Source organism: Triticum aestivum, chromosome 5B (assembly GCF_018294505.1).
Source record: "Triticum aestivum cultivar Chinese Spring chromosome 5B, IWGSC CS RefSeq v2.1, whole genome shotgun sequence".
Lineage (NCBI taxonomy): Eukaryota > Viridiplantae > Streptophyta > Magnoliopsida > Poales > Poaceae > Triticum > Triticum aestivum.
This window is the reverse complement of record NC_057807.1, coordinates 605,132,671-605,145,598: the sequence shown is the minus strand read 5'-3', so window position 1 is coordinate 605,145,598 and position 12,928 is coordinate 605,132,671. Positions and strand designations below refer to the sequence as shown.

General features: G+C 44.0%; 3 protein-coding genes across 4 annotated transcripts; 1 reads left to right on the top strand and 2 right to left on the bottom strand.

Annotated features, from left to right (window-relative positions):
* Nucleotides 1-307: 307 nt before the first annotated feature.
* On the bottom strand, nucleotides 308-6,619 carry LOC123113574 (zinc finger CCCH domain-containing protein 16). 2 transcript variants are annotated; one of them, XM_044534861.1, is made up of 10 exons: nucleotides 6,493-6,619; nucleotides 6,243-6,360; nucleotides 5,320-5,478; nucleotides 5,082-5,216; nucleotides 4,780-4,938; nucleotides 3,735-3,827; nucleotides 2,246-2,362; nucleotides 1,985-2,059; nucleotides 1,599-1,825; nucleotides 308-1,516 (listed from the first exon to the last, which is right to left on the bottom strand). In XM_044534861.1, exons 1-10 carry the CDS (start codon nucleotides 6,561-6,563, stop codon nucleotides 544-546), a joined length of 2,127 nt encoding a protein of 708 aa, XP_044390796.1. In that variant the 5' UTR covers nucleotides 6,564-6,619; the 3' UTR covers nucleotides 308-543. The 2 variants fall into 2 exon arrangements, with proteins under 2 accessions (XP_044390796.1, XP_044390794.1); XM_044534859.1 differs by having other exon boundaries at nucleotides 6,243-6,606.
* Nucleotides 6,620-6,841: 222 nt separating this feature from the next.
* On the top strand, nucleotides 6,842-9,313 carry LOC123113573 (accelerated cell death 11). Its single transcript, XM_044534858.1, has 4 exons — nucleotides 6,842-7,194; nucleotides 8,133-8,305; nucleotides 8,431-8,576; nucleotides 8,927-9,313. Exons 1-4 carry the CDS (start codon nucleotides 6,997-6,999, stop codon nucleotides 9,031-9,033), a joined length of 624 nt encoding a protein of 207 aa, XP_044390793.1. The 5' UTR covers nucleotides 6,842-6,996; the 3' UTR covers nucleotides 9,034-9,313.
* Nucleotides 9,314-10,240: 927 nt separating this feature from the next.
* Nucleotides 10,241-12,574, bottom strand: LOC123113572 (40S ribosomal protein S12). Its single transcript, XM_044534857.1, has 5 exons — nucleotides 12,458-12,574; nucleotides 12,306-12,353; nucleotides 11,070-11,373; nucleotides 10,642-10,707; nucleotides 10,241-10,536 (listed from the first exon to the last, which is right to left on the bottom strand). The coding sequence occupies exons 2-5, from the start codon at nucleotides 12,308-12,310 to the stop codon at nucleotides 10,477-10,479; spliced, it is 435 nt and encodes a 144-aa protein (XP_044390792.1). The 5' UTR covers nucleotides 12,311-12,353; nucleotides 12,458-12,574; the 3' UTR covers nucleotides 10,241-10,476.
* Between the last annotated feature and the right edge of the window lie 354 nt (nucleotides 12,575-12,928).

The following is a 12,928-nucleotide window of genomic DNA, read 5'->3' as shown; positions in this document are numbered from 1 at the left end:
ATAAAGTGCAATGGGAGTATTTCTCAAAAAAAACCTAAAAAAGTATTTCTCAAAAAAAAAAGTGCAATGGAAGTTTCTCAAATTCTTGTGAAAAGAAGGAAGCTACTGACTGATAGGTTCCATTTATGTTGGTCTGATGACAGGAGCTTCCCCCTTCCCTCACCCGAAAATTGCATTTCCGGAGGATCGATGGAACAAATTCTTTCTGTTGGAGGGAAGGGAAAGGATGTTTTGAAGATGTGCCTTTTCGTTCAATAGCAAGTGTGGTGAACATATAGTCGGTGGAATTCCAGGGCTGGACCAAGGGTGAGATGTGAACAACTCTAAATTAACAAAACCATTACAAGCCTTCTGCTTTGCAAGAAATCTCTATCCCGAAAAAGGAACCTCATCAGCAAAGAGGAGAACACAAGAAAAGGAGAAGAAAGCAAGGCTGGCAAGGACTACTGCATGAGCTACTGGCATCTATACCACATTTGCTTTTATCGTCCAGAATCCGAAGTCGCCAGTCTAGTGACCAAATGATCAGATATTTCAGCTGCATCACGAATCGTGACCACGGCGACCCTTCCTCCGCTTGTGCAATGAGAGACCCTCCTCGCTGCTTCTTGACCGACTCCTCCTTGCATGCAGGCTCAAATCCCGAACGTCGCTAGAATCTGAGGGATCGTCGTCGCTATCGCTGTTCTTCCTGATTTCACTGTGACGCTTCTTCCTCTTCCTGCTGCTCTTGTCATCCTTCGCTCTTGACCTACCAGACCTACTGCTGGACCTTCGATAACGATCATCCTCATCAGGAGGAGCGTTATCGTTCCTTCCACCTTTACCAACTCCACTGCTTGACCTCGGGAATCGAGTTTCTGCGTCTGAATCAACGTCACTATTTGTTGCTAGCCATCTATCATCGGGGTCATCACAATGATCACTGTGCTTTCCAGATTTGCCTCTTCCACTACCTTTCTCACCACAAGAGTCATCTTCAACGTAATGTCTCGAGCTACTTTTGGCAATGTGTGCTTTCCCCGATGATTTGTCCGCAGCGGAGTAGCCCCTTTCAAGATTGGGATCATCCGAGGATTGCCTCCGGTTCCTTTTGTGATCATTGTACCTGTTGGTGGACTTGCTGCCTGAAGGACTTCTGCTTGTGCCTGCATCAGCAAATTCTGAAGGCCAATCAGAACATCCAGACTCCAGACTTTCGTGCCGTTCAGATCTGTGCTTCCTGGACTTGATTTTACCATTGTATCCACGTGCTACATCGCCATGGCCGTCTCTATGTTTCTCTTCATGCTTATGTGCTTGGGACACTCTTTCATTTTCCATGGGCGAACAGTATCTGCCAGTATCATCTTCAATCTCTTGGCCTCGTTGCTCATTTGCTGCAGATGCTTCTCTTCTATGTCGAGTATGCCCATGTTTCATGATATGGTTGCTCTGCTCTTGCTTCGAATGTGAAAAAACTCTTGATGAATGCCGTTTATGTGCACCTCCATCCCCATGTCTACTTGAAATATACCTACAGAATCCTCTCTCATTTTAGACTTCAGTGTAATAAAAACTGTATATAGATTAAATGACTAAAATAATTGAACATGTACCTGTCATCAGAACTTCTCAGTCTCTTCCTATCTGAACTGTGTAACCGTTCAAAATCTGGGGTATCACTCGCCTTGTCAAAAACAGCATCATCTGAGGGACCAAACAGAGCAGCCATCTTCCGAGTCCAGTATTTAGGTGGAGGATTGTCCCAATCAGCCCACTCATAATCTCCACCAGGGTTACGAAAGCAATGAATGAAATTACAAGCAACTCCATGTGAACATGTCTGTTAAACAAGAGAGATGAAACAGAGCACATAGATGGTATTAGTCATTTAGCCATTTTCAAACTAAAATACTGCTCACAAATATGAATGATGTTAATATGCTTCGTACATGTCAAATAAAACAAAGAATTCAGGTGACAGCGTGTAAACTTAAGATACCTTGAATCTTGACCTCATGTACTCACCACAGATCGCTGACTTCCATTTCGTCAAAGCAACAAACTCACATGTTATCTGAAGAGCAGGAAAAAATATTCAAGGTAAGCTTATACAAGAGGAAAAACCAGGAACATGTTATGGAAACTCAGCATAACATCTAAGGTGAAGGATTCTCTGAGATGTAAGAAAGCATTCACAACAATACTCTAGCATTGTGCTCACATAACTCACAGTACTTGAGGAATAAAATTAAGTAATCACCTGCTTCCCGGCAAAATATCGACCATTCATGCTGTTGTAGGCAAGAAGAGCTGAATCCAAGGCTTTATAATGCACATAGACATTTCCTCGAAGATGGAATGATCCATTTCTACATACCTGAAATAATATCTGGAATTATTTCTATGGAAAAAATGTTATGCAGAAGCCAAAGTTCAGCATAACGCATGAGAAGACTAGAAAAATAAAGAGAATCTTGAATTAGTTAATTGTTCAGCTGTAGATTAAATGCTTAGGCCAAGTCACATAACCTGAGAAAACTCATCCTGCATACCAGGGCCAACTCTGACCGGGATTTAGAAAATCACCATGTCATCTAGTTTAAATTTAAAATTCAAATTTAAATATAGATTTCTGCTTCTTAGTGTTGCGCACAACGGAACCACTGATGAATGGTGATAACACTTTTGGTAACCATTTCAGATCAAATATGTGTACTAATTCAAGCTAACAATCCACCCAGTTGCTTTTCAATTAATAGAAATCCAGCACAGATCTAGGTACGAGGTTCCTTTTCCTCTCTATATTTAGTTTTTTACATTATTGGTGTGTAGTCCACGAGACCATTAGGTGGGTGGCATATTGAACTGGAGGTGAGGTTAAAATGCTTATGCAAGTCCGCACTTGAGAAGTCCCTAGGGTATAGCATGTGTAACAAAGTGATAAGTCGCTATGAACAACTACAGTGAACAAGCTAGATACCTACAGAACAAAACAATACCTTGAGTAGATTATTAGAGAATCGGCCTGCTAATACTATTGTATGAATCAGCCATAATCAATCATATCTATATCTATACTTGTAAGAGTAGAAGAGGCAATGCTTCTTGTGCTGAGTTCGGGTACGAACTGAGTACATATGAATATTAGAGTGAAGGTGAAGGCGTTTGAGATATGGGGCCAACATGAATTAAGGTGAAACTGTTTGTCCTGATTGACTCACAGCGGTGTTGGTTACTTTCAGTCTAAAGCTTGCATATATCACATTAATAGCTGGCAGAATTAGTCTCCTAATCGCCAATACTAATAACCTCTTAATTGCATGCTTACGGCTCATGATTTAACCATGCATGCTTATGGCTCACGATTTAACATATGTTTAATCTCCGGGATTTTTTCATTTGAGTGGTTTACTTGGAGAAGAAATAAATTTAATGATGTGTAAACTTAGGTCTTATAAATATGGATTTCCACAATGTTAGTACACTTCACAAGTTCATATGGAATGTTATGGGAACATGCATTGGACGTGCATGATTGATAGTTGTAGCAAACACATCACGGTAACACAAACATTCTTGAATTAGGCCACTGACCCCATTAAGTAAGAACAAATTATCATCCTTGGAGACTAATAACCAACTACCTAACCCTGCAAAGTTAGTGATAAAGTACTATTCTTGCAACAGATAAAGAGATGCTGCCAGAGGGAAAGTCAAGTAGTCCCGGTAGGGAAGGAAGAAAAAATAACCTTGAAGTTAACAAGTTCACCAAATTTCAGAAATTCTGTGTGCACGTCTTCATAAAATTCTTCATAGCTCTGTTCAATCTCTTCGTCTGTAAACTGGAGGATGTTATAAAAAAATCTTATTAGCTATGGATCAAATCAACCATTCAACTGTAACTTCCATGACCTATGAAGTAAACACGAGAGAAAACACAAAGGGAGAAACAGATAATTAAAACTAGAAAACACAAAAGTAATACTAAGGGCCTACTTAAGCAATAGTTTACCATCAAAAGGTATTTTCTATACTAAAGGGGTTAAAAACACATTCACCTGTCACCTAATGATCATCAACACGTCCAATAAAAGAACATCTCACAAGTACTATTGGACTGTCAAGGAGCTGCTTCATCAATAATTCTCAAGACATGTTGTAAACATTAAATATTGGAGATGTTTCCTTTTAAAAAGTTAAAACATAGCAAATCTCAGCAACACCAGCAACATGAAAATTTAGGATACGGTAGCAGATGAAAGTTCAGGGCGTCTCCAATCAAATGAAACCAACTGGGTGGTTGGTCACTGCTTGCCTCGAGAGGGAATTCTTGGAGAATGCATCAATGAACATGCATTATGTCGCAGGTCTGAGAGTAGCCAGAAGATCAAGCAAAACTTCTAAAGAGCAACAGGCATATTTTAACACTTGGAAGAGAACTTACAAAAGAATTAAAGTAACCAATTATTTCTACCTATGGTTGTTCATTGTACAGCACAAAGTTTAAGCTTAATCCATTTGGCTCATCTAGAAAATCACAGTAACCAAGGAGGACCTAATTAAGTGATGGACCCTGTCTTAATGCAGCATGCATGGTCACTCCTCCTTCATGCATTGGTTAATCCCACATTGAGAACCAAATTTAGACAGAAATTAATGTGACTGTACTTAATATTTGCCTAATTCCTAAAGCAAGGGGCCAAAACAGTGAGTAGGTCGGGAATAAGTATTCTAATTAATGTGACTGTAGTTCAGGATACCAATTTGTTTGCAAGGGATTGTCCTCTAACAAACCTCAAGCCCTTCATCTTGTTCCAAAACAAGGCCTGGACCATTATACATGTTTTTCATGAGCAATGTGCATGATTTGTCAGGGTAGAAATGAACTCTGCTGCAGCGCACTCCAAAGCGGCAAGCTGCTGTCTTGAGGTAAAATGGGCAATGGGCCTTATCCTACAGAGAAAATAAACAGAGTCGTTACATTGGTGCAAATATAGGAAAATGTGTTGATTAGATATTGGGATTTCGTCTTCCTATATTTTGCAATAGAAGTACATCCTTCCCTGTCCAGCTGAAAAGAGAACCATGGAGTATACCTGTTCAGTTCCGAAATTTGGAGTCTCTTGAGCAACTTTCTCAAGTAGTTCTCGAGCAGACAAGGAAGGTTCTCTCCTCTGAGAAGCAACAGCTACAGACTGAGGTGGCAGCGGATTTGATGTAGGTCTCTCTTCCTGCAAGACATTGGACATGCCCTTTTCAGATGGTAAGTCAAAAACTGGATCCTTGAGCAACAGTAAAGAGACAACAAAACTTTATCACAAACATAAGATTGACCTCTTGACTTAGTGGTTTATCCTCTGCCTTCTTTGGTATTTTGATCTTTTTCTTCTTCACAATGATTTCATTTCCTTGCCATATGATCTCCGCTGGTCCATCTTCAATATACTCCCATTCCCCATCGTCTTCTGTCTCGTCTCTGTGGTCATCGTTATACTGAAATAGCCCAAGAAACAACAATAGTCAGGACCCATTAGAACGTAACGTATTCTGAAACATTCCACCAGCTAGTAAAACATTTTTGATGAAAATCACACAACACATGCATTTAGTGATCAAAACAACACGCATATATGATGTATCAAGAGGATTGGAATAAATATGTCCAATGGACAGCAAGAATCTGTGAAGACACGTGCCATGGACAAAGCATGAGTGTCCTTGAACAATGAGCTACCAAGGAGCGGAGAACTGAAATGGGGTAAGGTGAACAGCATCATGCATAAGCATATAAGTATAACTCAAGTCCGGGGCATCCAAATGGGCTCAAACAGATGGCAAGGACAATGTTCTTCCTTTTCATCAATGCTTGGATTTTTGCCCAAAACTTTGCTTCTTCTTGTTCTTCCTGATTATTATCCTCTTTGGCTTCTTATTATCAATCGTACTCCAATCATCTCCAACAACACTGGTATAATTTGTATTATGCTATTGTTATGTGTCAGTTCACATCAAAGGCAGCAAATACCAACATCCTACAAATGCTGTTCATGTCAGTTAGACAACATACACCCCAAACCGTCCCATTGTTCTGCAGAATATGCTATTACTATTACGAAATCGGGTGTGCAGGTTCGTCAACAATATAGAAACGGAATGCGTATCTATTCTAAGTTTTAAGCAAGCAAGCAACTGGCCAAATACTCTAGTTCATTCAGTTGAAGGAGCCAAGGCACTGGGGTAAGTGAGAAGCAGGAGACCTTGTCGCGTGCGGAAGCCTCGGCGGCCCTCGCCTCTTCTTCCGCGGCTGCCTCCTCGGCGGCACGCGAGGCGGCCTTCTCAAGCCAGCGGCGCTCGGCGTCCTCGAAGGCGCGGCGCGCGCGGTCGGACGCGGCGGCCTCGGCCTCCTCGAGCTCTCGGAGGCGGCGCCCCTCCTCTGGGTCGGCGGCGAGCGCCTCTGCTGCAGCCCGCGCGGCCGCCGCCGCCTCCCTGCGCGCGCGCCGGCGGCGCTCCTTCTTCCGCTCCTTCCGCCTCTCGCTCCTCGTCGACGCCGCCGGGAGATCACCGGCCGCCGTGGACATGGACGCTCGGATGGAAGCTCCTCGATCCACCCCCTCGGCCTCTTGGCTTTTTTTAGGGCTTTCTCTGTCGAGCAAGGCCCAGTTCCTTTGGAGTGGAAATTAAGCTAGAAGCCCAAAAAAACATACTTACGCTTCATGGGCCTAGCAGAGAATGGCCCAAGTTGTTTCATTCCATTCCGTGGCCCGAGCCTGCTACCGCTCCCACTTTCAGGCCCATCACGGGACCGACCGACCCCAACCTCGCCGTCATCGCCGTCGCCCTCTTCACACAACAACGCGTACAACCACCGAAAGCACAAGGCATCACCACGCATAGAGAGAGAGAGAAAAAAAATAGCACAACGCATCAGCCCAGACGCCGACGCCACCCAAGCTCTCGAACTCGAAGCGCCCGCCCTCAACGCCGGCGGCGAGCCGCGGCGGCGAGCGGCCGATGGGGTCCAACGAGGCGGACAAGCCGCTGCGGCGGATCGGCGCGTCGTTCGAGCAGCTCGCGGCCGTCGCCAAGCAGCAGCAGCAGCAGCCCGCGATGGCGGCGGGGGACTTCTCGCGCGCCTGCTCCAACGTCTCCGTCCTCTTCGGCTGCCTCGGCATCGCCTTCAAGTTCGCCGAGATGGACTACGTCGCCAAGGCAAGCGCCCGCTCCTCCGCCCCCCTCTCCTCCCCTCCCCGCTACCTGCTCTGCTCTAGCTCGCGTCTCGCGATTCCTCCCCCGGTTGGAGCCCTCGGCTGCTTAGGGCGAGTCGGCTGTTCGGTATGCTACTTCGTTGTGCTTGTATGTGGTAAAATTTCTGGTGATTCCCGGGACATTGGTTTCGTTGTGTGAAGCCTGGGAGGTTTGGGGTGAAATGACCTCAAAATTCTCAACCGGATCGAGTTGGCAAGTTCTGTTTTGAGTTCGTTTTGAATTGTACTCTGCATAGCTGTGCATCCATGTGGTGAGGTAATTGTGCCAATCCATTTTAGTTTGAGGCTAGGAGGTTTGGGTGAAATGATCTGTCGAATTCCGAACTGGATCAAGCAGCAATAATTGGGTGTTTCATCGGGATCGGACTGTCTAATTCTGTTACTGTGTCTGTGTGCTATGCTTGTTGCGGTGTGTGCTTCAGGTGTACAAAATCCTACCCACTTCTGCACTTGAGTTAGTACTACTGCTTTAATTGTATACATCTCTGGTTTAAGGTAATTGTGGTGATCCCCTGGGCTTGTTCAAGGCTAGGAGGTTAGTGCGAGGTGGTCTCAATTAATTTTCAGCTTGATCAAGCCAGGAATTATTGTGTGCACATAAGGACCAGATTATCTATTTCAGGCTTTCAGCTACTATTGTGATATGCTTGTTCTGATGTATGCTTAAGAGGTGTTGGAACTTCCAACCTAATTCTGCACTTATTTTAGCACTACTGCTTAGCAAACCAAGCGTGCGGCCATTTCGGGTTTCACATGTTATCTTGTTACAGAAACCTTGATGACTGACTTCGTGCCATCGATTACCTAGTTAGTCGCAGCATCCCCTTTTCAAGGCTTTTGTTTGGTGATCTTGTCTGATTACTTCGTTTTACTTGGTTGCAGGTTGATGATTTACTGGAGGCATCCAAGACGATTTCGACACTGCCCTCCATGGTTGAGCTTGACATTCAGAAGGGCACTGTCAGGCAGGCGGGGAGCCATACGAGGAATCTACTCAGGGTTAAGCGTGGGATTGATATGGTGAAAGTTCTGTTTGAGCAGATATTAGTCACAGAGTAAGTTCAAGTTGCAAACGGGGTAGTGCTGTCACTTATATTATGTTGTCAACCCTTTAGTTTGCTACTCTTACATGCCTGTTGAGTAAATGTTACCTGAGTGCTCACATTCTCTTCTGTTTCAGAGGCAACTCCCTGAAGGACGCAGCGTCAAAGGCTTATGCTCAGGTGTTTGCTCCTCACCATGGCTGGGCCATAAGGAAAGCAGTTGGTGCTGGAATGTATGCCCTCCCTTCTAAGTCACAGCTCTTGAAGAAACTGAATGAAGATGGTGAGTATCCTGATCCCCAGAGCACCGATTTATCTCTTCTGTAGTTTATATTACTCTGAGCTTCCATGCCAGGCATGCAACTCACATCATTTGCTGACATGATCAGATCACATTGCTTTTTGGTTGCCTTACAAAGCGTAGCTCTAATTGTTTGTTTGTATAGATGTTTGCTTGCATTAGAGGGGGTCATATGCAAGTTCATATATACAGTTCTATAGTTGATCAGGTCGCATAAAGAGAGAATGATTGGGACGAAATATGCCAAAAATACAATAAGATATGTTATATTTTTTCATCTCGGTGTCACTTGATTCTGATCTCAGGTCACTGCCTCTTTTTTTACCTCGCAGAAAATTCGGCAAGGGCTCAAATGCAGAGTTTCGTCAGGTCGTCTGGACCAGTAATTCTCTACGTCGAAGACCTCTTCACCTCCAAGAATTTAGGGCTAGACTGGTGAGCGAAACCTATACAGAGATTTCCAATGTACTAATGCGACTAGATGGTGTGCTGTGACCTCAAACAACTGTAGCTGGTTTTGGTGTTTGAGTTCGAGAGTTCAGAGTTGCAACCTAAATTCAATAAGCTGTGCTACCGTGGAGGTTCTTGACGGGTGGATACGGGAGCCGTTGTTACAAACCTGAAATTCCAGCTTATCTCTAAGCTGTTAAACTGGAATGCTACCCTGCAATGTATGATGTAACAACATGAAATTCCAGCTTATCTCTATGCTGTTGAACTGGAATGCTACCTGCAATGTACTCCCTCCGTTCCCAAATACTTGTCTTTCTAGGCATTTCAAATGGACTCAACATACGGATGTATGTAGACATATTTTAAAATGTAGATCCACTCATTTTGCGTCGTATGTAGTCACTTGTTGAAATCTCTAGAAAGACAAGTATTTAGGAACGGAGGGAGTATGATGCATGCTGTATGCATCTTTGAGAATATATAGTCTGATCAGAACAACTGCCAAGGCTTGATTAATGAACCTACAAAATCCTTCGAATTGGATCTGACTAAATCCAGGTATTGTGGACATTCCCTCGGAGCATCTTAATCTTAAGTTTCATGTTTATCAAAGAAAAATTCCATTATCAGCGCACTCTTCATCAATCCATCTTAAGTTTCCTGTTTATCGAAGAAAAATTCCATTATCAGCGCACTCTTCATCAATCCCTATGGATCGAGCTAGCAATCACGGAATTCGCTATGCTATAAGGTAGCAATTCATTAAGGTATAAAACCACATCTACAGTGGGAGTTCCTATCTACTTTCGTTTCCCTTCTTAGTCCCTATCTACTTTAGATTCCCTTCTTACTGGCTTTGCCAATACATCATATTGATTCGACACTTCCTTACGCTTTCTTTCAAGCATTGCTTTCAGGAAAACGGAGAGTATTCATGTTTGCTGCTTCATGTGAGTGCACGTCCGTGCATTTCCTGCTTTACCTGGGTGGGATAAACCACAATGCTCTAACGCTAATTCATCTTCCCAGGGTAATTTATCTTTCGCTAATTCACAAGTGGGCATTGCTTACTATCAACCCTGGACAACAGACAGTGCAATAATTCATCAAAGAGTGGTTACGCAGATCGTTCAGTGAACATCACGTGTGGAGTAATTTCATTCATCAAACTTAGCAGTAGACACAACACCTCATGCAAGCTCAAAATCAACATACTCTCATATTTAATACAGAGATAGCACCAACAAAATGACACTGGAAGATCTGTATCTCTGACAATCAAGCCATGATGTCCCAGCACCAGAAACGAAACTCTGATTCGACAAAACCGCACAAGATAATTTTCATAGGCTAACAAGTTTCAGACATGGAACGCAACCATAACGAAGCTACTAGCATCCTGCAGAATCCGGAAACTGGAAGGCTGTCCCTAGTGCGACTTGACGTATTCCTGCACGATGTGAAGACCCTCGGAATCTTCGCCGTAGTCCTGGTTAGAGGGGAAAGAACAGCCAAAAGTTAGATTAGAATTACATTCTTGGCACTAAAATAGAACAGGATTCTTCTTTCACGACAATCAGAATGGAATCCTTACCTTCACAACGACACATGAGCAGCCCACCACCTTTCTTGCCTTGCCCTCAGAGTCAATCTTGCAAAGCTGCATCAAATACAGGATATGGAATTTGTCAGCAATCAGTTCCAGCTTCCATACAAGGTTGGTTTGCAAGCTAAGAAGAACCATCATACTGCATGCCCAACTTTAAGCTACAAGCTAAGCAACAAACAAGGAAAACTGCTAGTAAATGACCAGACATAAGCTTTGACCATTAATAACATGAGACCAAGTATACCTAGTGGAAATCAAGTAGATGTAACAGACCACATGTTCATTGAGGTACATATTGGATTAATGCAAATTTCACTGTGCAAATGAACATGACACGTGTATATGAAGATAAATTTGAGGTGAAATTTGGGAGAAATGTAAATATTACTAAGCAGATGAACAAGAATACTAACCCCAGCCCACTCGCCAAGAGTCTTGGCACTAGGCACAGTGACCAAGTGAACGTTGTGCTCAGCACACAGTGCCTTCACCAGCTTCACGTAATCAGGCTGGTCGCAGTCCTCAGCAAGCACACAGATCTGAGCAGCATGCTTCTCAATCGCTTTCGCAGCTTCACGGAGTCCCTTGACAAGGCCATCATGAGCGCTTGACTTCTTCATCACAAGCTGCAGAGCAGTCATCAAGTCCATGGGCTCTCCAAGAACTGGGGTAGGGGCCGCAACCGGAGCAGCAACCTCAACTGGGGCATTCTCCTCCCTGATCAACATAAAGGAAATACTAAGTTGACAGAAAAAACAAGCCAGCACATGCATTTGCATCACACAGTCAATAACAGTTACCCTAGAACAAGGCATCACATAAAGACCAAATGACCTTCTCAGGATTAGTTTTCAATACAACATCCTCTATGTACAGCTATCTTTCTACATTAGACATTGTTATACTGCTCAGACCGCAATGCATCACATAATGACCGAATGACCACTAAATGACAAAACATGCACACATGCTATAGTTACCTATATTACATATTACATTACTCGTACAGTAAGATAACAATCAATTCTACCCCAGGAAAAAGGTAGTTAGTATAGCATCCTCTATCCGGTTGGGTTCCTACAAAGACAATATTGGTTACACTACAGCTATAAAATGCAACCTTGCATGACAATGTTACATAAGATCTGCAAGACTGCAATCAGAACAGACCATTTCAACTGAAAGCAAGCACAGTAATCTCTACATCAGCATCAGTTGATCCTGACCGGGTACTTTGCATGACAGATACCACCTCTCAACCCACTTAAAAGTTAAAACCACAGGTGACGTGTTCGCAATTTCTTCTCTAAATTAGATAAACTAAGCTACACGAGATCGACCAAAACCAATTAGGCAACTAGACAGGATCTATCAAACATGAAGACCTAGAGCAGTGAGGCAGCGACACAGAATCGATCAAACAGGAACATGCCGCCCTCAACAACATCACTTGATATCTCAAAGACAGCTTCTCCACAACAGCGGCACATTCCTCCAAGGTAAGGCAACAAGTAGCACAAACAAACGTGCGCCGAGTAACCGCAGAGTCTACTACACGGCCAACAACTCGGCAACCAAGACAAATACACGGCGCTTGCAGTCGGATTACGCGGCCACAAACCCCTACAGATTTGGATGGGGGAACTTACGCCATGTCTCGAGCTCCGAAGACCGAACCGAACCTCGCGCGCGTAGATCTGAAACGGGGAGAGGAGATTCGAGGATTAGCGAGGCCGCGGACGGAGGAAGATAAGAGATGCGGAGGCTGGGGGGAGAAGAGGGGCTCAGCGCCGCCACCCACCTGTTGGGGACGGAGGGACTCGGCGCTCCTGGGAGGCAGGCTAGGGTTTCGTCTGGGGTTTGGGGAGGGGATGCTGGAGGCCGACGGGTCGTGGCTTTTGTTGTCGCTCGGCGCTGCCTGCCCGGCGGGCCGCGCGATTGTGGAGGTGCGTTGGGCCAGTGGGTGCTGGGCCATTTCTTCGAAAAGCCTTGTTTTAGACCCGTGAGAAGCCTCATTTCTGCTTATTCTTTTCTCTCTCTCTCTCTGGAGGAGCTTCGTTTGTCTTCTTCTTTTGCGACGTGAGCCTCGTTTTTTTTTTGAGAAATCTTTTCATTTTTATCCTTTTTTGTATATAAAAATGAAAAGATTTCTCAAAAAAATATATATATAAATGAAAAAAATGGAGAAGGAAAGAAAAGGCGACTCTCGGTTTTGTTGCTGGGGTATTTCGGGTTTTTTGCCACTACATTTATTGGCACGTTACTAGCCAAA